General features: G+C 37.6%; 1 protein-coding gene across 3 annotated transcripts; it reads right to left on the reverse strand.

Annotated features, from left to right (window-relative positions):
• Window positions 1–2,305: 2,305 nt before the first annotated feature.
• On the reverse strand, window positions 2,306–24,615 carry LOC128071583 (protein-lysine methyltransferase METTL21E-like). Of its 3 annotated transcripts, none has more exons than XM_052664462.1 (6): window positions 22,523–24,615; window positions 21,474–21,551; window positions 21,073–21,186; window positions 10,217–10,374; window positions 6,334–6,451; window positions 2,306–5,407 (listed from the first exon to the last, which is right to left on the reverse strand). In XM_052664462.1, the coding sequence occupies exons 3-6, from the start codon at window positions 21,140–21,142 to the stop codon at window positions 4,983–4,985; spliced, it is 771 nt and encodes a 256-aa protein (XP_052520422.1). In that variant the 5' UTR covers window positions 21,143–21,186; window positions 21,474–21,551; window positions 22,523–24,615; the 3' UTR covers window positions 2,306–4,982. The 3 variants fall into 3 exon arrangements, with proteins under 3 accessions (XP_052520422.1, XP_052520421.1, XP_052520420.1); XM_052664461.1 differs by having other exon boundaries at window positions 21,073–21,189; XM_052664460.1 differs by lacking the exons at window positions 21,474–21,551; window positions 22,523–24,615 and having other exon boundaries at window positions 21,073–21,421.
• Window positions 24,616–24,699: the final 84 nt, after the last annotated feature.

The following is a 24,699-nucleotide window of genomic DNA, read 5'->3' on the forward strand; positions in this document are numbered from 1 at the left end:
CTTCCCAAAAGTTTCCTTTCTTTGATGAAGCACTTCAGTCTGGAAGGGAGCAGACTGTCTTGAAGGTGTGCACTTTGAAATATTTTGAAGCCATCCATATCAGGTAGAAATAGGCAAGGCTCTGTCAGATTACAGTTGCTGTGATCTTCTAAATCAGATTTACCATCTACCTCTATCTGTTTTCTCACATTGTAAATCAAAGCAGTGCTGTTCAAAGTTCAATAAACTGGAAGGGAGATGTGTGATTTTCTTAGTTTTTACAGCAGCATGACTGCAGAGTCTTTTGGGATTTCATTTTCAGGGCATCGAGAGCAACTTCTGTGATTGCTCACAATTGTTCCCCAGTTGGAGAATATTGCTAACATTTTTATTTTGATAGATCAGTAGAATAAATCATGAGAAACCATGTGTTCCTAATAAAAATGGTATCATCCACTGTCAAAAAAATCCATTTTGTTACCCTGAGTGTCCATGCACTTCTAATGCTACTATAATCTGATGAACTTCTAGCAGGAACACAGCCAATATCTAATGATACTTTTACTCTGCTGCCAAGGCTGAAAGAAGCAGACATTGTCTCTCACACAGGGGTGTAATAATCACAGGCATCATGAGAGCAACAGCCTCTTCTGATTTCATGAACTGTCTTCAAGCCTGAAAGGAATGTGAGTGGATTCAGTAGCATAGAGGACAGATGACCTATGGCTAATAACAACAATCCGATAACATATAATCCGGATAATCCAATAATGCAATAATCTGACAGTAGAGATTAATCATCTGTAATAGTCAGTGAGTAATGTTCTGTAGAAAAGTTCTGTAACTACAGACCTCTTGGGACATGAGAGCTCAGGATTTCAGAGCATCCAAACCTTATGTCTGGGTAGCAATAGAAACTCTCTGGAATCTCATGCCTTGATTTACTTGTCTCTCAATTTCCAACTAATAATCTTCCCCTAGATAGAAAAAGAGTCATACAGGTATATTGTAGAGCCTTTTCTCCCACATAAACAGCATAAATGCAATGCTTTGGCTAATAGATCTTAAAGGACAGGAAGGGAGGATGAGGGGTTATATTCTAACTCTGTGTGACAGTGCACCTGGAATGGGGTTTGAAAATCCTGAGAAGACTGAGAAAGGCACATAGTGGGATAAAAACATTAGCTGAGGGCTACAGTCCAGTCTGCTTCATCTCAGTTCCTGGAAAGACTGCAATGAACCCATCTGGAAGACATTTCCAGGTATGTATGTCTGCGAACTACGAGATGACTTCCTACCTGGACGATTCCAGCATTTTGTTGTAGCTGCTGCATTCCATGTATTATTATATGGTTGGCTAGAATAACTACATGAAATCTGAGTGCTTACATTCCCTATGTTTTTCTTATTTATTTGCAGAGATGCATGGGGTCTTATTTTAGGAAATAATGAATTTAGTTTAAATTTTCCATTGCTGCCATATGAGCAAATTCTAACAAGAAAAAAAAAAAACACAGGAAATATTGTTTTTACTGTGAAATAACTTTTTACTGTACTTCGTACTGTGACTATGGTTACATCACTTGACATTTAGCTCAGTTCCCTCTTTGCTCTATAACTGTGTCACCATATTTCCCTTACGTCACAGAGCTATTATGAGCATGAACATATCGATTTCTGAAGTACATCATTGGAGCAATGACATCTCAACAGCCACTATTTTCCTCTCACTGAATTTATTTCAGGTCACCTCATAGTTACCAGTGTAGTATCAGAAATTATGAACAGAAAAGTATCTTATACCTTTCAGATCTCCAAAATTTGAAGGGTTCAGTTCAGTGTTTCTACCCCCATCCTGTTCTCAGGATCCTCTATTCTTTGCTTATAAAATGCAGTATTTTTTCAGGTGATAGTCACATCTATCAACGCACTCAATAGATCTTCAGTATCAATCACAATTAAAGACACCCATGGCAGCTAGAGCTTTTGTTGCTCACCTAATACTGACAAGCGACTGTGCAATTAATCAACTGCCATTTATGCCATGGATACTTATTTGGATATTCCCTGGCTGTTGTATTTCGTAGTCTGGGCCATTTTTACTACTTCTAAATGAAAATGAGATTTGCTCAAACAATCTCTACTGTCACATGAATGATTTTTCAATGGCTATAGCTTTTTCTTACAGCTATTATAAGAGGCAAAAGCACAAATCAGTGAATTTAATAACGAAAATGCAATCCAGTCACCCAGAGCTGCAATATCACAATTCAACGAGACAGAAACAAAAATTCAGTATGGTTATATAGAAAAAATACAATGCTGAAAATTTTTGCTACTTTAATGTTTAGAAGCAAAAAAAGTATGACTTATAAAGACTTTGATTGAGATATTTTATGATTAACAGCAAAATAAATTTATTTAATCTTTTTATATGTACACAGGTAATAATAATAATAATAATGGTAATAATAAATATTAGCATGTGGAAGTTGTGTGGTTAGTAAAACATTTGTGGAAAACCTCGAAAATGCTGTCCAGTTGCTTATGCATGTGGTTGGTAATGTTGTTCAATAAGTTACTGATAGAGGAGAGTACGGAAAACCAAGGAATTGACTGTAAGTAATACATACATACATAAGTAAGTAATACATATCTTCAATTAACATCATTAGCATAACATTCCATAATATAATGTAAAAGCCTGTAAACCTACACAGTCTCTCTAGCGTTCATATAGGTGGAATTCTTTCACGCATAGTTTTATGCCAATGCCATGTGCTCTGCATAACAACTTGAGTTTTGTTTGAAGTTTTAGACCAAAGGGTAAGTGATTACTAGAACTATAACCGACTTTAGGAAACTGCAATATCTGACAGTCATCTGAGAGACCTGTTCTCAAAGAGCAGAAATAAACTCCACAGGCAAATGCCACATATAACCTCCACCACCCGTTGGTCATGGCTAATAACCTGCCTATCATAACAGAGGACAAAAGGCCTTCATACAATAGAGCAGCTAGGCTCTGGAGCTTTCCCAGGAAGCTTCACACAGTGTTGCTTAGACCGACTTGTGAGAAAGGGGAGCAGTTTTAGATTACACTAAACATTACCATGCTGTCAGGCCTGAAGAGCCCAATTATGAATCTGCTCTACAAACACAGCTCCTGTTGACTTCAGCAGGAGCTCAGTGGGGGACAGCCTCAGACAAAATAGAAGGGCTCATTGGTATTAAAAGTGATCCCACTTTACTACTTTGCTGGATTCTCTCTTTTCATCCTTAGCCTGCATTGCTTTGTACTTCACAGGATATTTTCACTGGAGGATTTTGGTGCAAGCAGAGCTGTCTTGCTCATTATCCAGTGCCAATCCATTTATCTGTGAAATATTTGTAAACAGAGATGCTTTTTAGGATGAAAGGATTTTAGTTTCAATTGCAGTGGATTGGATGGTTGTAAGTAATTGCTGTTACAGAGAATGTCCCCTTTCAATCAGTGGATCCAACATTTTGAAGTTAGTGTCACTGTTGCAACCTCTTCTCTTTCTTCATCTCACCTTTTCACTACATCCACCTTTTTTCCACAACCCTCCTACATCCAGATCCCTCCTGCCAAATACTCACCTATCCTCCCACTACTTCCTTTCAGCTTTGGGGTCCCCAAATCCCACTGGAAAATCTTGGCAGCTTGGATTCTCCTGTCTACATCACTTCATGTCTAACGGTAGAAAGTTTTATCTCAGAAAACCAAATTTTATGCTGGGAGTAAGAACAAAGGAAAAAATTATGTGCTTAAGTACACTCATCTGATCACTAAAACTGGGAACACATGTTAACTAGGAGAGGGTAGGAGAAAAATGCTCCATTTGCTCTTGCAAAAAGTCTAGTCTGTCCATGTCTCAGCCACACTGTGACAAGCAGGTTTCATTTTCTACCTCCAGCTGCCACCAGCTGACGCTGCAGAATACTTATCCTGATGCCACTGTTGTTTTTCCATTGTTCCCTGAGGTGCAAATACCAGTCTATTTCTGAATGGGCACATAGCCAAAAATTTAAGGTCTTTGAAACGGGGACCTGTGAATGTGATGTACTATTCTTATTCCAGACCTTTGTTCAAGTAACAAAATATTTAACTCCCTGTTGCCTCACATGTGCAGCTGTCTGTTGAAGAATCCCTGAATCTAAATAAAAAGTGGAAGGGAAAGAAATGGCTTTAAACAGGAAGAGAGTAGATTTAGACTAGATATTAGGAAGAAATTCACTACTGTGAGGGTGGTGAGACATTGGAACAGGTTACCCAGAGAGGGTGTGGATGCTCCCATGCTGAAGGCATTCAAGGCCAGGCTGGATGGGGCTTTGAGCAACCTGGTCTGGAGGGAAGTGTACCTGCCTATTGCAGGGGGGTTGGAACTACATGATCATAAAGAGCCCTTCCCACATAAACCATTTTATGATTCTATGAAAACACAGTCATTAAATCAAGGAGTAACTAATAGTCTCTCTCTCTTTATTATGATACTATATCTCCCATTTTTCCTTTCAGTTAATGTCATGTGAAGGGCCATTTGAAGGAAGGATTTGAACGCTATGGTGGGAATGAAGAAAAATAGATTTAACATCACACCTGTTAAATACAAAATGTAAGACTGTAGTAAATCTTTGAAAGATTGGTTAATCTCATAAGACACTGTTTAAAACTGCATTTGAAAGGAAATATTCATTGCACATCCCATAAAAATAATATTGAGAATTATGAAAGTTATTAGTTTTGTCAATTTAGCACATAAAAGTCAAGAAAACATCAGAAATACATTTCTTCCATGTATAAAACTTTCAGCAAATTGGATTCAGGAATTCCGTAGGGATGCACCGGAAAACCAATGTTTTGTTCTAACTTGCTTAAAAAATGTCATTCGTAAAGATGCAGGCAACTACTTATGTAGAAATTATTAAAAAGAGAACTAGCTACAAAGCATCTGAGATGATCACCCCCATATATCTCTTTTTCAGACAGACAATTTGGAAGGTCTGACTTTCATCTTGCCTTTCCTCATTGCCTTATACAGGGTTATGTTCAAACTAGGGAAATTAGAAATCACCTCTAAATCAAAGAGTGTCTGAAATCTGTCCACAAATTGGTTCTCATTGTCCAGCCTAAACTTCATAGCCCACATAATGACAGTATCATTCTTGCACAAGTGGTCAAAAGTTAGTAGGAGCTCATCCAGGAAGGGATGGTGGTAAACTACATCAGCAGCCATAATGTAGTCAAAGTGACATGAAGCTCTGGGAAAGTTTTTTTCCAGATCAATTCCCCAGGACAACTCCTTGACACAGGGCTGGTGCTTGCATTTCAGTTTTGTATTTTGGAGAACATTGTGCTGAAGGTTTCCCAGCAGTTCTGGCAAATCAGTGGCAGTCACAAGTGCACCTGTGACAGGAAGAAAACAAAAACAATCTTTCAATATACTTCAAGACTTGAGTAAAAGCCCACTTGCAAAAGCCACTGCACAAGGAACCAATTTTAGCAAATTTTCCGTCTAGGGGAATAAAACACTGTTATTGCTCCCAATAGTTATTACTCATTGTACTTAAAATAAATATTTGGTAACTGGCAGCAGTTCTGCTGCACGGACTGCAATCTAAAGACAGCTGGGCTTGGGTGGGGATAAATCAAATACCATATCTTGATGTCATTTTCAATGAAAGCACAGTGAGAGATTGGGAATTGAAGAATAACAGTTACTAATTGCAGAAAATCAACACTAGATTTAGGAGTGGCCTCAGGTTCTTTCCTTTTAACATATCAACAAGCTTTCTCAGACTGCAGAAAGCTAAATTCTGTTCAAATACAGGGGTTACTGACTTGAATTACTCTTGAGGAAGAGCAGGCTGCCATGATAGAAAACAAGTTTCTGTAGCAGAAAAGTCAAGGATCAGTTGCTGAAAGAAAAGGCTGAACTCAAGTTTGAAGGAAGTGACTTGGCATCCAAGAGGTATTTATTTGATCAATGGAAGATGATGTGTTGGTCATGCCTGCGTCTGACTTTACCCTACTGCCACTGACATCCTCTTAGACAGTAATTTCTTATTTGTTGGTCCTCTGTTTAACATTGCTAATGGTAACAACATCCACAGGGACCGTCTTTATTGCATCTACACACCTTTGCGTTTACAGTTTTAGAGAGAGAAAAAAAACTACACAAATTTATAAGAAACCCTGTTGGAACTCACTCCTACTTTCTCTTAGAAAATGTCAAATAACTGTATTTTAGAAGTACTAACATACTTCCTTTGCTTTCCAGTATTCATCTGAGAGACTTTTCCAAAAGTATAAGAGCAGTGGTATGTACTCACCCAGTAAACTGGCTACTATAGAGACCAATCCAGTTCCAGCTCCAATTTCAATCACATTTTTGTCGACCAAATTATACTGTTTAGAATTGGTTTCCAAAAAATAACACAAAACAAGAGCCTGCAGGAGAGGGAATCCATGAATATACTGAATAAATAAATTAAATAAAAACCTTCACTCAATACACATTGTCATTTACAAGCATGCAAAAAAAAAAAAAATGTATAATTTCATGTCTGTTTAAATGAGCAATATCCATTCAAACACTGTCCTGAAAGGAACATGACTCACTATCTTTGAGCTCTACAGGCTGACAAAACAAATGCCACCACATGCTTCGATATGGGCTTGCAAAGCATTGCAGCCAGAAGGAATGACTGCAATTATCTAATCTGTCACACTGCATAACATGAGCTGTAAAATTCCAGTCAGCAATTCCCACACTTATTTCTGGTTGAGTTAAAACATGTCTGTCACAAAGACATCTTGATATGCGGATTGCATGTGAGAGAAAATCCACAACTCCTGCTAGTTTCTCGCTAGTTTCTTCTTTAAAATAATAATTAATGATCATAATGATTCAAAAAGGGTCAATAAATTCACCCCTTTACTTTTAGTTCAGTTTCTTTCTAGTTTTAATGTCCATACCTTGTTACATAGCCCTCTACAATTGACTCCTTATATATACATTTATAAACTATGACTTAAGAAACTTCTCCAGCTTTTCTGTCCTATCTCACACTGACCAGTGTTCTTTAGATCACTCTAGAAACACAAAAGGCTATTTTTACTCCTCTTACAAAGACAGTTTCCAGCCTGTCTCCTGTATTATTTCCCACACTTAGAAAATCATACAGTCTACACTGACAAATACATATATCGGTTGCTACATTATCTTGCAGTACAGATTACCATTTGGGAAAATAATTAGAAATTATTCAGTTTGGTTCTGCAAAATTTTATTCTTGGTTTTACTTCAATAGATTAAAATATAGAAGGAACGGAGGAGGACTGTTGACTTTGTAAGAGAGAAAGTCAATGTTCTTGCTTTCAACCTCTTAAATCAGAGCAAAAAGAACAAGGTCTTTCATATGAACACACAGATATCTCAATCAACAAAACTTAAAAATAGAAAGTTTGTGCACACTGTATTAATAAAAGCCAAGTTCTTTAAGACTGCGTGTGATATTGAACTGACTTTCTAAAACAAATCCTATCAGGTTTTCCTTTTAGCTCCATTCATTCCCATCATTTCTTCCCTTGGTGTCTTGACATGTTCTGCTGTTGAAACCAGCTGGCAGGCTCAAAACTTCTGTGACTTAAATTAGGGAACCTTTGAAACTCAGCTTCCTTTCCATGCAGAAGCTTAACTTCTCTTAAATTTTCAGCATTCATGACAAATGTGACTGATATTTTTCAGAAGATTTCAAGTATTGCAGGTTGGAACAGAAGGGAGAATATAGAGACACAGTGCAGGTTTCCTTCCTTTCACAGAAAAATTGACTAAATCTCCACAGAAAAAAAATGTGCATTTCATTGTAGCCCTTGATTTGTGAGAATAATTAACAGCCAGCCAACCTTGCCTTGAAGACATTCACTGAGGCTGCTAAGAGATACAGTGTAAACAACTTCTCCAGATCTGCTAAGGAAAAGTGTTTGGCATCCAAAGCAGTAGAGTACACTAACCCTCCTCAGCTGGATTATGGTCATGCTTCTTAAAAACAGCACAGGAAGCTGATACTGGGACAACAATGGAGCCTCTTGGCTTTTAATCCCCTTGATTCTATAAGAGGTCTTGGAAATCCGTCTATTTTAGAGAGATTCTTTGAGCAATGCAAGTGTCAGTGGTTCATTGTGGCACCTGTCCACCCCGTAGCAGTGTTTTTGCACTCTTAATTATTTCAAAACAGTCCATTAGCTGCATTGCACAAACTCAAAATACTGAAGAAAGTTCTTTGTACGGTGGATACATTGCTAGTTCTTATATTTTTGAGATCCTTCCCAATCTGAACCATCCTGTGATTCTGTAATATCAAGAGCCAAGAATGATGGTTCCTGAGAGCATGGATTCACTTCCACACACGTTTCTGTCTTTTTAAGAAACTGGAAGTCCTATGTGAATCTTCTCCCATGACTGCATATTTACATGCTAAATTTTTCTCTTGAGTAGTTTAAGTAGCATCTATGAGTGTCAGCCAGCACCTTATTGAGTTCTTTCTGAATCTGCTTTCTCCAGGGTCATTTATTTATAACACGTACAGTAACGTAATTTTCATATAAGACCCACATTTCCTTTAAAATTTGCTTCTAATTGGCCAATAGGACCATAAAGTTTCAACAGGAGAGGAGAAGGCATCACATCATACGTGCTGTGTGAAGGGGCACAAACAAGAAATACGACAGCTGCTCCAAAAGTAATGCCTTCTGTTTTATTATGTTGGCCTAGGACATCAGAGATGGATTTTGGTGGTATGGCAGTAGAGGTTGAACCTTTCGCCAATACTCTGTTACATTTTGTTGCTGTGTGATGATTGGCAGCAGAGGGACAGTTTGACAAAATGACTTCTGACATGGAAGTGCATATGAAGAAATGATGAGTTTAATTTCTCAATGAACAAAAAATTGCATCCCTTGATATTCACTGATGCTTCCTGAACATTTATAGAGACCAACCAGTGGATGGGAGCACAGTGAGGTGGTAGGAAGTGTGTTGCAATAGTGGCAATGACAACATGAAAGACAAGCTGAATTCCAGACAGCCATGCACAACCCCCACACCTCAAAATAGAGAGTCTCAATCAGCTCATCCACACGAATCAGCAGATAATAACCACAGAACTGTGTATGGAGCTGGATATCAGCTTCAGTGTGTTGAAAACAGTAGCAACACTGGAACATCACAAGGTTTATGGCAGGTGGTCCTCACAAATTCTCACACATGAACAGAAAGAGCACCATACGCAACTTTGTCAAGTTTGTATGAGGCTAAAGGTGACAGTATTCTGGATCACATCATTAGCAGTGACAAGATGTGGTGTCATCACTATAAGCCAAAGCAGCAGTCCACAGAGTGGTGACATATGAATTCTCCATCAAACAAAAAAGTTCAGGATGTAGCCCTCAGCAAATAAAGTGATATGCAGTCTTTTGGCATAAGTGGTGATCTTTCAGGATTTCCTGGAAACCTGAAAAACCATTAAATCTGACTGCTACATCATGACACTGACTGAGCTGAAGGTTCAAACTTCCAAATAAACAGCAGAGAAGATGACAGCCTTTTTCTTGCAACACAATAGCACCAGGTCCCATACCAGTTTGAAGACTGTGGAGCACACTGCCAATCTTGGATGGTCTGCTCTACCACATAGTGCTGGATTTAGTGCCTTCTGAATTCCATGTTTTTGTGCTGATGAAAGATGGACTGCACAGGCAATGTTTTCCTCACACTGACATTGTCATGGCAGTTGTGAAACAATGGGTCACCTCTGCTGCTGGAGATTTTTCTGAGCTCATCATACAGGCTCTTGTTCATCATTGGCAAAAATGCATAGCTAACTGTGGTGACTATATTGAAAAAGTCTTTTTAACTGAGAATGTGCTCTATTAAACAGTGCCACTGTACTCTTTGTATCTGTTGTGGATTGCATAGAAATAAATAAGAGGCAATATCTTTGGAGTGACCTGCATATCATTTAAGCTTTGAGAACCAGGAAGCCATAGGAAAACTAGGCTAAATTCAGGTTTGGGAACTGTAGAATGGAGAAAGCATAGAATATTATCTTTAGCTTCACAACACACAATAAAAAATATTTATCACTAAAAAACCAACTAAATGTGTTAAAAGACTCCAAAACTGAAAGTAACAATATTATGTAAATATTGTACCGATGGCCAGACAACTGCCCCATAACAATCAGTGGCTTCTGTAATCCTTATCTCATGGCCAGCAAAGTGAAAGCCTTCCCAAGCCTTATAAGTTATAACATCAGGAAAAAAACGTCTTCTCATGATTTCAGTAACTATTTGTTCTTCTTCTTTTTCCCCTGGAAGTAAGAATATAAAAAGTTAAATAAGCTGAGAGGGCAGACAATGAAATCACCAATTTATGTTGAAATGCAGATTTGAAGCAGGAATTGGAATGATGTTTGTGACCTAAAATGCATTTTACCATTAATGGTAAAATAAATAAAATATATAATGGCATGATATATAGAAAGTCTCCTGAATTCTAATAGAAGTTTTCACTTTATGACTATATAAAGTAATTCTTTCCACTTTACTGGAAAAATGAAGTTCAAAAAAAGGGGAATGTTACCATATATTTTCATTTCATCAAACCAACAGAAAATTATTTTTCACTTCAAGAACGGCTGCTCTCATATTTACTCTCATGGTCTTTTGCGCCTCGACTTTTTATTGTTTTCCATGTTCTTTTAATGTTCACTTTCCCCATGTAAATAAAAGGAATCACAATATCATATATAAGTCTGTCACAAAACTTGTGAAACAGATCCTAGCAACGCAAATTATGACAGACAGGAGAGAAAGCACTACTGTTGTCAAGAAAGCTTATCCACCCACACCAACAGAGCCTTGTAAAAGGGATTCTTTCCAGCTGGCTTGACATCCTGAATGCCATCCTTGCTGCTATGTGAAGGATATTTATGATAGCTAACATAATCCAGGTCAACCCTTCTACAAGAAAGGATTCATTCGTTTAGCTGAATACCAAGCAAGTGTCACTTTTGCAATCATCACACAAAGCCGCACCACAGTGTTGCAGATAACATGTAAATGAAGCTTTCCAGAGCATTTTCTTTGCAAAATCAAGAATCATTCCGAGTTTGCATGGTAAATTTGCTTTCACAGCCAGACACAATCTCTTGGCAAATTAGCTAAAGCAAAACATGTTTACAAGCTATACCTCCTAAAAAGCATGTTAAAGTTGTGGTAACTGGGTTACCATCTTTTCCAAAGCAGAATTCCTCTATCAGGCCTGCAGTTGCCATCCAAATCACAGGCAGAAACATCAAATGGCACAGAATGACACACAACTAGATGACACAGCACAGAAACTGCAGTGGTCATTAGAAATGAATACACTTGACTACCATCCTTCAGTAAATCTATATGAAGAGAACAGCAGCTGTTGGCATTATAGAAGAGTCTACATTTTCTTCCCCTCCAAGCCACTGCTCTTCTGTATGCATTGGTATTTTTATTGCCATAACCTATCAAGACAGGCAACTCTCTCTCCTTTCCTGGAACTACAAACAAACAAACAAAATAATAATAATAATTAAGGATGGTATCTCACAAATCGATTGGAAAAAAAATAAAATACTAGTCGTGAGCCAGCAGTGTGCCTGTGCAGCTCAGAAAGCAAATGGACAAGGGGAAATGGTTTTAAGTTGAGGGAGGGCAGATTCAGGCTGGATGTCAGGGGGAAGTTCTTTACAGAGAGAGTGGTGAGGTGCTGGAACAGGCTGCCCAGAGAGGTTGTGGATGCCCCATCCCTGGAGGTGTTCAAGGCCAATTTGGATGGGATCCTGGGCAACTTGGTCTAGAATTAGATATGGAGGTTGGCAGCCCTGTCTGAGGCAGGGGGGTTGGAGCTTCATGATCCTTGAGGTCCTTTCCAATCCAAGTCATTCTATGATTCTATGATTATATGACACAACTAAATTAAAAATAAAATAATATATATACACCACTAGAAAGAAAGTTAAATAGTATAATTTATTAAAGGTAACATAAATAGAATAATCTTAACGTTAAAATGATGATATTTTAAAATATCAGATGCTAAGTGATAGCATACAGTCAGCACATAACACTAGAGGCTTGCAGGAGTTGTAACGTTGAGAGAAGGCACATATGTCACTGAGCCCATGAGCAGGAAACTCTAAACAAACAGAAGTTACACATGATAGAAATGCTGCTTTGAGGCCATAGTAATTTTTTCCTATGAAAAAATAATATGAGGATTTCTTATCACAGATATTGTAAAGTGTATTTAATTTATCATCCTGTGTCTAAGAGTACTAGATCTAGACTGCTTTTAATCTTCTCAGACCGCTTACAGCAGTATGATCTCATTCTGTGATTAGCACTAGCTGTCAAAATAAAAAGCTATTCCTTCTATTACTTCTCAATTACAGCCATTTTTCTCTTCTTCTTCTTCTTTTGATAACTGCTTTGGATCCAATTTTGATGAAAAGCCCTAACTTATAAAATCTTAACTTACAAAGCTTCAGCCAAAAGATCTATAAAACTCCAGAAGTATTACAGCTACCCCTCTCGTGTTCAATAAACATTTCCCACTTACTTTTTTATGCTGTCAGTAATCTTTCTACTCAAGGCTTGTGTTGTACCTGCACTATTAAAATTTGTAGGCCACTACTCCCTGCCTAGGATGAATTATCCATACTCCTGAAAGAGGAGATCTAAATCTACTAGTTAATAACACTTAAATCACTGGCCCCCTTACTCCTTCAGTAATCCCATAGGTGGGATACATGAAGAAGCTGACATAACACAATCTTCTCTTTGTTTCACTATAAGTCTATGAAAGACAGGTTCAAAACTCACCTTAGTGAGAAATTCAATCAGGACCAAGAAACTAATGACAAAGTAAAGACCACAAACCTTTAGCCAGACATGCTTACTTCCACATAAATCTTTCCTTATAATCCAAAAAGCACTCTTCTATTTTCTACTTTATATTGTTCAGAATAACTAAACTAATATAACTCCGTGTGTGACTGAGATACACACAAAAACAAAAATAAAGCAAAAAAATTTTTTTTCTGCTACAGTCTTCAGAGCAATCAGAACAGAAAAATAACAAACAAGTAGAAAATCTATAATGCAAGAAGAATATTGTTATCTGTGTAAGCAAAGCCCAAGTGAAATAAAGTCTTCAAATACCTGCTAAAGTATTAAAGTTCTGCTAGTTATGCTTTGATCAAAATCTAGTTTCTTGCTACCAGATGTAAAAAGCTGATAGGAAGTTATTCTCCTATAAGTGTTCAACTCTGTGTTAGTCCTTATTCAAGTTGCAATGTTGAGTTACAACTCAGTGAAAGAATTTCAGTGATATTTAAAGATAGAAAGACCCATCACTAATAAAGGGTCAGACAAGGGAAGAGGAAGCTTCACTGACCCGAATCAGTTCTTGCAAGAATGGAATTTCATATTGGGTATTTCCAGCAATATTACTCAAGCACACACAACAAACCATCAGAACATAAAGGTCTGCTAGAACTGGTTCCTCCCTTCTTCATTCACCTGAGTTTAATGAAGTGGGCTATCACTTTCTCTTCCTTCATGTTTTGGAGAGACACAGAAGTATATCTACATACATAGACATTATATACATAGAAATGTATGTACAGTTTATTCATCTCTTTGCATTTGCATGCAAACACAGAAACTACTAGAATTTCATGTGCTAAAACATATTTACATCAAGAAGGGATAGTTTGACCCTGTCCACTTAGCATACAGAGACTGAGATAATTTTTGTTAATAAAACAGCACTCCTCTGGCCTTGAATTGTTGATTTTGATCACAAACAAATTTCTGTCTATAGATGTCATAAATCCTTCCTGAAATAGAATTTGAATTTACGTAACTTTCATCAGATTTTCTGTCTAACAGGTTAATGACTTGGAGAGTCCTTTGAAATAAAAACTCTTCTCCAGAGGGCTGCTGGAACATGTTCCCCACAGCAGTGGTCAGAGCACTGAGCTGCGTTTGGACAATGCTCTCAAACAGAGGGTTTGAATTTTGGGGAGGTCCTGTGTGGAGACTTGGGTTGGATTCAATCAGTGATCCTTGTGGGTCTCTTCCATATTCTGTTTCTGTGATGCCAGGTAAAGTTTCATTTATCATAAAAACCTAATGTTGTTGGAGCATACTCTTTGAATTCCTTTGATTTTCAGTTAATACAAGGGCAGAAGGACAGTCTTGTATGTTGATACAATTTTGCACTAAACCAAAGACATAATTAATAAAGCAATGAAAACATGAAAACATCACTCTCACCGGCAAAGCAATTACGACTATTATTTTAAAAAAAAGGAAAAAAAAAAAAAAAAAAAAAGCCACCAAGAACATAGTTTTCCAAAGAGAGATAATAAATGATGTGGAAGACTGGTGTCCTGAAGTTAGTGGCAAGTTGATTACGGAAATGTATGACAAGCTGCAGAATCTCATTTAGAGAACTAGAGGTTTTTGCTGATGCATTTAAACATCAAGCAGAATGTTTTATATGAGAACAAAACCTTAAGAAAGAAAAGGACCTGAGTGCTACTGAGACAGAGCTAGAGAGGTGAGGAGGGGAAGGCAGAGCAAGATAATACGTAGAATACGTTGGGATAAAACAAGCTACAAATTACAACATCTTTAACAATAAGGGAAACAACAAAAATGGGCCTTAGGCTAACATTATCTGCATGCTGGTGGCTTTTTTTTTGCTAGGAAAGAAATAGAATAGTATGTTTTGAAACATTCTACATAATTGTTTATTCTGTTTGCACCAGGAGTTACATAAAAATTGTACTTGGGTAGTACACAGCTCCACCAGGAAACAGTAATCTTAAAATTCACTTGGGTACTGTGCATCAATAATTAGCATGCCAAATACCTGAACACACACCTATTGATACTTCCTATGTTAATGCATTTTTCACCAAACTGATAAAGAATAAGCACTGCTAAACAGCACTTAAAATGCAAGAAAAGTGACAAAGACAAGGATTGTGAATTAAAATTAAAATATACTGATAATTTATCCTGATAACAGAATTATGATGTGACTAAGATAAAGGAAGAAAACAACCCCTGTACATGGAATCTATGAAGAATATACCTGTAGTCAATATCTACATTTTCTGACTCGCCCACAGTCAGCAGATTGAGTAACAAAACATCCTTCAAGTATTTTGTTAATGCATTTGCGGTTGAACTTGGTGATCTTTAAGGTCTTCTCCAATCTGAGCAATTCTATGACTCTATGATTAATACATAAAAATGTAGTTTTACCCAGTGATTTATGGGGAGCAGGAGAAGGGGGAGAAGGGGAATCATAGATTAGTCTCTTTCAAGTGCTGGGCTAACTCTATTTAATTTTCTAAGGTCAAATAGTGTAACAGAACAAGGTGATAAGGGAGCATGCAAAAGAAATAAGACCCAACCATCTTCTGTGTCTCTCCTGCATTCATGGATTTTCTCCAATTGGCAAAAAGAATGAAATCCAAGCCTTCAGCTTGGAACTTGACCTGACAAAGTTCAGACCTATAGCAAACACATTCTCTCTTCTTCAGAAGCAACATACTCTCATCTGAAGAGTTTAGTTATAAGACATACACGGGGGGTGGCAGAGACCTCAGGAGATCATCTAGTCCAAACCCCCTTCTAAAGCAGGTTCTCCGCTTTAAAGTAGGTTACAAAGGAAAGTCTCCAGGCAAGTTCGAAATATCTCCATAAAAGGAGACTCCACAACCTCTTTGGGCAGCTTGTTCCAGTGCTCTGTAAACCTCACAGTAAAGAATCACAGAAGACTTACCATTTTGATCTGTACTTAGAAATATTTTTACAACTACACATGATAGATATTATAGATGTAATAGCAATGTATATCCATGCATACCAATGCTGACAAGAAACCCACAGAAAGATCTGTAAGGGAGCAGATTTGCAACTGGTTCTGTAACTGTAAAAGCTTACTGGATAAAAGCTACATTACTATACTGATGGAAAACCTCAAAATGTAGCCCTGCAAATTCATCTGGGTATTTCTAAGGGCCCAGAAGAACTTCATCCCAGAACTACGTTAGCCTGTACTTCTAAGGGACACTGAAGCCTCATAATTTCTATTGAGTTACTGATGTCTCGCAGCCAGAGTCCTCGTCTTGTAAACATTACAGATAGCTCCATGGAAACATATTCAATCTTGAATCACAGAACAGTCCCCAAATTCCAGGTGACATCACTTCAGTATTTCATTTCCATCCATCTATTTCTATTTCATTCCAATCCACTGCAGCCTAAGGACCCTGAAAGGAAGGGAACAGGAGGGAAATTTAACCATCCCCTTGACCTTCCAAACCTGCACCTTTCTAAGAACATAAATCAAAATATCAATCAAGAAAAATCACTAATCTAAACTACCCAGTTAATTTTTCCTGTCTGCATGCCTACATATGAGGGTGGTGATGACCATTCACTCCAGGCTGTACCCGCTGAAGTGATGGCAAGGACAAGTTATATTATATAGATTAATCTGATTTATTACATCAGTGTAATATAACGCTTGAAACTTCATACTTGGAAATGTAGAAATACAAAACTGTAACCCACGAGTAGCCTAATTTCAGCCAAGAGGCAAAATGCCCTTAGTACAGAGTGTGAGGAGATGAGAACAGACTATGCTCTCCAGTAATGGATTTATCCAGGTTTTAGAGGTGCATTCTCAACATGAAACTCATGTCACTGATGTTGCAGCCTCATATAAGTCACGGGTCATCTAAAACCATTAGAAAGCTATAAATAGAAGTACTGTGGCCAGACTACCTCATGAACATATAATAAATTCAAATGTACCCATTACTTATTACATAACCATGTTTGTCTGTCATTGAATAGATCTGCAGGCCTGTGCTCAGCACCTATAATAATTTCTAATAATAACTAAATGATTTCCTTTTGACTGCAAAAGTAGGTTTTTTTCTATGTTATGTGCTCTGCTCTGCATTATAAAAGGGTGACTGAAAATTTTCTGATAGATTAGGAGTAATCTGGATGAGTAACTTAGACACTACTGACTAACATCATCTTCCACATTTTTTATCTTGCCTGGTCAAAAAGGCCTTGTGTCATTGGAAGTTCATGTTTTCTTCTAACAGTATGCCAGAAGAATCCATGTAACAGTGCAACAGAAGTGACTCCAACATAATGTCTGCCAATTTTCCCTATCAATATTTTCAAGTTTCTAAAATATTTCTTTGAAGAAAGGACCTGAAAGTTACCCAAAAATATCAATCCATGACAATATTTGAGCTTTTTGTGAGGTCACAGAGAAATAGTTCATTATTTGTTGAAATTTAGCTATGTCAGCTATGAGGAATAAAATTTGAGTTCTGATATTTTGGGTTGATCCTGCAGCAAAGCCCAAGAATATTGTTAACTAATGACATGACTTCCAAACGCACTGCTTTTATATCTTTTTAAAATATTTTTGAGATAACAGTTAATGGAAAAAAGTTTTTTTGTTTCTGTTTGTGTTTGGTATTTTTTTAATTGTTGTTGTTTTAGGGGTTTGTTTTTTGTTTTGATTTCTTTAAGATAGAAACATAACTCATACTAAGGGGAAAAAAAAAAAAATCACAGAATCACAGAATTGAAGGGGTTAGAAAGGATCTCTGGGGATCATCAACCCTTCTACTAAAGCAGGTTCCCTACAGTAGGTCGCATAGGAAAGTTTTCAGGTGAGTCTTGAATATCTCCAGAGATTACACAGAGTCTCTGGGTAGCTTTTTTAAAGTGTTTTGTAAGCCTCAAAGTAAAGAAGCCTTTCCTCATGCTTTCTATGTTTGTCACATCCCATCTGGTCCTTAACAGTGTTCCAGTTTGTCTGCTCCCCCTTGTTCAGAAGTTCCTTGTCTTTCTTGAACAGAGAAGCCCAGAACTGAACAAAGTACTCCAGATGTGGCTTCACCAGGGCAGAGCAGAGTGGGAGGATCACCTCCTTTGAGCTGCTTTGACCACTGATGTTCTTGGTCACAAGGACCTACTGCTGGCTCATAGCCAACGTGTAGCCCATCTGAACACCCAGGCCCTTGTCTACAGAGTTCCTCTTTATCCTCTCCATCTCCATCCTCTGTACTGATGTGTGTAGTTATTCCTCCCCAGGTGTAGGATTTTACCCTTGCCTTCATAAGGTTCCTCTCTACACAACTTCCCAGCCTGCCCAGGTCAAAGATGAGAGAAGGGAACACAGGTGGCAGTAGTAGAAGTAAGTTGGCTTTTTAACCAGCTCTGCTAATTGCAACGTCCACTATAAAGAATCTTTCAGCATTTTAAGCACTCAGAGAGCAGAGAAATCGAGTTTTGGGCCTTCTTTAGAAAACGTCAAATTCACTTCTTGCACACATCTATCAATTCTACAGAATTAAGTGGATCTCCTCCTTTCCACCACCATTGAAGATGAGTCATAAGGAAATAAGAATTATGAGATTTGTGTCCAGAAGAATAACAAGCAAGGAAAAGCCAACCTAGAAACTGGACACTCAGTTGTGAATAGTCCAACTTGGGCTCTATAGTCCAGTCCAAGGATTTTTTTCCTTTCCTAGAAAAGTCTTTGAAGTCAGGGGAAAAGGGTCTGCAGCAAAAGGAGAAAATGAAGGTAAGAAGCGTCCTTAGAAGTAACCCAGGAAATGGAAATAAGACACTATGTCACTCCCTCATCCCAGCTTAACTTCTTAACTTCTAAGTTACAGGGTTAGGCTGCTTCTCACTTGCCTCAATTCCAACCATGTCCCATTTAAGGTATCTTTCTGGACTTCACCCAGACTTGAAATGATGACAGGAATCACCATCAATGAGGACATCTGTTGAGCAGGGGAAGAGAAGGAGCATGACTGTTATAAAGCTCTGGAAGATATGTGAAGGTTACCAGGTCAGCATTTTCTCAGATATTTCTGGATTAAAAACTGGGCCCCAGCCAAGTAAAGTGAGACGATGGAGTGTCAAGGACAAGTTGCAAACTTGCTCTTCTCCTTTTGTCTCAGAGATAAAATTATTTTGGGGTGAATGTAAATAATATAAAACTTGCAAAGTAATTTCAGGTCCTAAGAAACAAAGGCAGCAGTGGTACAGTCTGATCTCAGAAAAAGTTCAGCAAAGGAGAGTAAAAGCTAGTGAAAAAGAGAAGTCATGAGAGGAAAGAAAAGAGATTAATGATGCAGGTGTGCTGGAGAACTGATTGGATAAAGGGACTAGGAAAGATCAGACCAGGTGAGGATCTACCTGTAAATTGGAACCTGGTAGTAATGGTAACCATGAGCTATGATAAGGAGTTCTAATCTAGAGAACTTGTGACAAGCCAGTGGAGAGAACAGAACCTTGTGAGGGAATGACAGTGAATAAAAGGAGAACAGGGTGGTGGAACAGCAAATACAAAGAGCTCAGACACTGAAACGGAGCAAGAATCCTAAGAAACAGAGATTGAGTCTGGATGGACCAAGTGAATAAAATGGGAATGGAGAATGTGGCAGAGGAAAATGAGGACAAGGAAGGTACAGGCTAAGGGCACTGAAGCAGTAATTCTCCACGCAGTAGGTTCAACACACTTGCCTCCAGAATATGAAATGAAACTTGATATGCTAAAGTCTGATGCTGATAAACTGTGAAACTCCAAAGATGTGCCATTTTCTATTGGTGTCTCTTCGTCCTCTTTGAGTTACTAGAAAGAAGTGAGCAACCTGCTATTGCTATCAAGTTTGTTGGCTAAAAGGAATACATTTCTGTATTTGATTTAAGGATCCTGTGCTACCTACTAATTTTGCATAAATCAATCTTATGTCCCAGAATTCAATTTATTTTAAAAATTCAAAAGCTTAAGTAATTACATGCAGACTCACTGCTCCCTGCCCTAAATCCTGCATGAAGAAAGTATCAGTATTAGAAAGCCAAACTTGCAGAAGCATAGCAATGCCTGTGCAACTGGAACTCAACCTTCTTGTGTACAATGTAATAAGAGTCATCAATATTTCAGTCTTTAATGGCTTGGTCTTTAATATTAATACTTCTAAATATTTCTTACCCCAATCATGCCTCATCACAAGTAGGATCAACTTGAGCTTTTCATTGAAGTCAGGATTACATAATAGGAAAGGGAAATGTATTAAAGAAATTCTCCAGATTAGGGCATGCAAAACAGGGACTTTGTAACTGCAATCGATACCAAACTCTATCAGCTGCTTTCTTGTGTGATATCAGCTTCCTAGAGAAGATTATGATTTTAGGGGCTTAATTTTCTTAGCCCTTCAGTTGTAATGTATATGATGACTAAGAAAAAGGGAAACAAAAAGCCCCTCCAGACACTAACAGAAAGCTTCTGAAAGAAAGGGATTCCCCTCTTGCTCCTCTGCCCTTCCCAGTCTTTTCAGACTTAATTCAAGAAATTTAAAAGCAATGTGCATGCATAGTTGTTCTGGCAACACTAATGTTTTGGGGGCGTTTTTGCTTTAAATCTCAGTTCAATCAAATCTCTTCCTGATGTTTCTGGATCTTGAAAATGAGCAGCTTAAGATCTACCTAGGAATAAAAAAAACTAAAGTTGCTAACAGTCCTTGTTAAGAACAGCTGTGAGGTATCTATACAGAAACTGGGCTTGTAATAACTGATCTTGCCTAACTGTCACTCCAGAAACAAACTTATTCTGAATAGCTCAATCATAGCCACAGCTTCATTCCCTGGAAGTAGTCACAGGCAAATAGCTGCAGCAAGTTGGCAGACACTGGTAGGAAATCACCATACCAAAGACTGCTGGCATAGCAGTTATTTACTGCATAGCTAGAATATTACAACAGCGCTATCTATTGCATTTTCTCCACAAGTGCCATAAACACAATTCTTCAGGAGAAATAAGATAGCTCACTGTCAGCAAGGTGCCTTGTTCCTTCTACTTAACAGAATTCCTGAGCATAACAAGAAAAGAATAATCAACACTTTACCTGCTTGTCTTTCTAATTTTCTTCTCTGTTCATTATTCAGACGATTATGTTGTGACGATGTCAAATCCATACTAAGCCAGAAGACCACCGACAGATAAGCACAAGCCTGCCTACCTGCTAAAAATGGACAAAATTGCTTTACATCCTCTTTCCCAATGCAACATCTAAACAACATGCAGAGTTTGCATTTGTTATGCTATGTTACTTCTATTAAGATATACAAATATGAATATCAGAGCATTTAAGAGTCAGAAGTAGCAAGCAAGTTTAGCTGTTCTACTCTCAAAGAGGGAAAAACATATATTGGGGAAAAAGAAAAAGAATGCTTTGATAAATGTTTAAAATTATTTTATGAGTGGTTAAAAATTAGAATCAATTCAAATCAAGATTAGAAGGCTTACGATTATTTGAATGGGAAGGTAGCAGCTAATTTCTGAAGGAAAAGAAAAATTGTACCAGCTCATGTAGTTTGATTTAGCCTGAAAAGGAAGGGAATAACCAATTAGCAAAAGTGGTACACAAGTAGGAAGCAGGACCTATTAACAATACACAAAACAGAACATGTATGTGCAAAAGTACAGATACAGAACATACACAGAAAAATGTAATAGGGAAAGCATGACTGGGCAAAATTTAAACAAGAAGCTGCAGCATAGTGAGATATAAAAAGAAAAAGAACAACTCAGTGTTCAGCATCTGCAGAAAATCAGACAACCAGTGTTCTCAAATTCTTGGTGCTTTATTATCAAAAAAGGATTCACTCATAGGATGAGCGAATAGCACAGAACAACCCTGTCTTGTTAGAAAGCATACATGATACACTGCTAATGTTATTCTACAAAAGGCAGAGGGGTTAAAACTTTTCACAGCAGTGCCAGCAGGCATTAACCTATTTCAAGGTGAAAAGTAAATTAGCTGGCTTTTATACAGTACTGCAGCACATTCAACAAAAATACTGCTACTGCATTTATGTTTATCTATGAACTTTGCAATAGTAACAACATTATGTGGGAAACAGAGAAGGTAGGCTGAGTAGAACTGAAAATCATTGGGTCTATATTCAGAACACTAAGGAGCATTAGAAACGAGTGTGAAGCAGTGTTACAGACATTCATCTGCTTATCATCTACTTCAGAAGTATGAAAAAGACAACTTTTCTTCCTATTTAGAAGATGAAAGTAATAGGTTGATTATCAGTTCTTCAGTATTCTGAAGTACAAGCAATGCTGTACTGTAAGATCAAAAATACTTCCAAAAATACTCAAAGTTATACAGAACTACACAACCCGTCTGACTTCAGCATATTAATTCAGTAGTACTACGAGCAGCTAAAAACACACAGGCGCAGAACAGTTCAGTTACTGACTTACAGAGTGAAAGGCAAATGATAGAAAATAATTGGAGTAAAACACACAGCAAGCCACACTGACTGTGTTTCAGTTAACATTACCTAAATCTCTGCTTCTATCTTCCCGATGACCACACTCAAATAAAAATCCTTGTTTGTCAAATTGTTTGCTTCACAGTTAGCTGCCAGGCAGTTCCAGATAGAAAAGTTCTGAAGTGTGCATTACATATTGCCAACATCCCCACACCAGCAGCAGTAATAAATCCTGACAGCTGCAGCAGGAACCCAAAGTAGGCACAAGGCACCATGGCTATTTTATGTAAGGGTACAGAAGATCTCATAACAGCAGTAGGTACCTAGTTAGGGGAGCTCCAACCAAAAAAGTAACCAATTTCCAAACAGTTTTGGCAGTAACAAGACAGTAGCAAGGTTGTTTTAGTAACTTCTCAATGTCACTAAAAAGTTAACTGAAGAACAAAAAGTAATTCTTCACAGACAAAGGCTTCTTCCAAGCACAAAGGGCCAATTTACAAAACAGGAGTGCATTTTGTGCATATGCAAACACATACTCATAAAAAAATGCAGAGCAGTGGCAAGGTACAAAACCTACAGTTGAATATTCAATTCAGACAGCTGTCAATGTACATAAATATAAATGCATCACTCCTCTTTTCACATAAACAAGATGTAGATTTCCTCAACAGACTGCAATCACTTAGTGCCACTGGAACAAATGGAGGTAACTTTAAGACCTCTCTTTGTTTAGAATACAATCTATTCAGGATAGAAACTACCTCTTCACCATTTTTCAGCCAAATTTTAACCTCAGCTGATGTTTCTAGGTGACACAGAATAATAATTTATTATACAAGAATACTGAACAAGCCTTACAGAAATCAAAGATGTATCTTATCATATTTCTACATCTAGAAGCTATTAAACAAAACAAGGCCTAATCTACCCTTTAAAGTTAAAAACAGCAACACTCAAGTAATCTGCAAAATAAAGCTGTAAACTGGCTGTCCAGACTGAGAATATACTTATAATGTGACAATCTTTTACGAAAGTACTATTTTTCACCCAGAAAAAGGGATATTTTTCACCCAGAAAACACTCCATTATACATTAGACTCTTTGCAGCTAGAAGGACCAAATCCTACCTCAACCCTTTATCCTTCCAGGAAAGGCTGATGTTTCACAACTTAGCTGCATGGACTTTGACTTTCAGGCAATGAAACAGTGAGAAATTCCAAAAAAATAATAACTGAGAGATCAAAAAGCAAAAAGGACTAAAATGTAATGTAAGAACATGTGTGTGATTGGCAGCAATCGCTGTTTTTCCATCTTAACCCACAGGAGCTATAAATAAGTTCTATAATCAGAGAGAGAGGTGAGAGAAAAAGAAAGTCTGGATCTAGCAAATTATTTATCTCATAAAATAACCTGACAAGAGTGCTGCAACCAGTGGATCTGTATGCTGGGTTGTTGAAGCACTAGCAAGAAAGTAGTTTTCCAGGAAGAATCCCCTGCACTTTTAATAAAAACCTTCCCAAGGATGAAACTAAAGCAAGGGTGGGCAGGGAAGTGCTGGGTAGGGGGTGGGGTGCAGGCTGACAGAATCCTGCTGTGTGGAGATATAAGGATAAAGAAAAAAATCTGGCTTGAATTAAGACAGTTTCAGAAGGAGCAACTGATATGCCAAAGGGTTTGGGCAGGAAAGCAAATGGAAATATTTCACACATGCCCACATAAATGCTCTAAGGCAAAATCTAAGGAACTTGTAAGAAAAACTCCACACTACTTCCGAGCATCACTTTTGGAAACAAATGCTGTCTGTGGCTATGCTCAAATAATTCCACGTCTAACATGTAATGTACATTCAGAACATACAATCTATAATTGCTTATCAAATTTACTCTACTGTACTATTTTCCATGACACATTACGAGGGCTAATGCTGTACCATAAATGATTCAGTAATCAACATTATACTTTGAGCAGGCATGATGCAGAGAATAAGGGAACCAAGACTAATAGAACTTATTTTCTTTCTCTCAATACCTAGAAATAAATTAAGTCATTAAGGTTTTATATAAGTGTGAAGTTCAGGGTGCAACAGGTTGCATGTGATTTTAATAGCTATTTTATCTCAGTGAGAATGCAAATGAATAGATACAATTTTGGGCCTAAACTTATAGTTACATTAAGTCCAGCATACAGCTTTTATGAGCAATTGTGATGAAAGTATTTTTTTTTTTTTTTCTTGTTTAAAATCCCTA

Source organism: Tympanuchus pallidicinctus, unplaced genomic scaffold, assembly GCF_026119805.1.
Source record: "Tympanuchus pallidicinctus isolate F22 unplaced genomic scaffold, pur_lepc_1.0 scaffold6, whole genome shotgun sequence".
NCBI classification, from domain to species: Eukaryota; Metazoa; Chordata; class Aves; order Galliformes; family Phasianidae; genus Tympanuchus; species Tympanuchus pallidicinctus.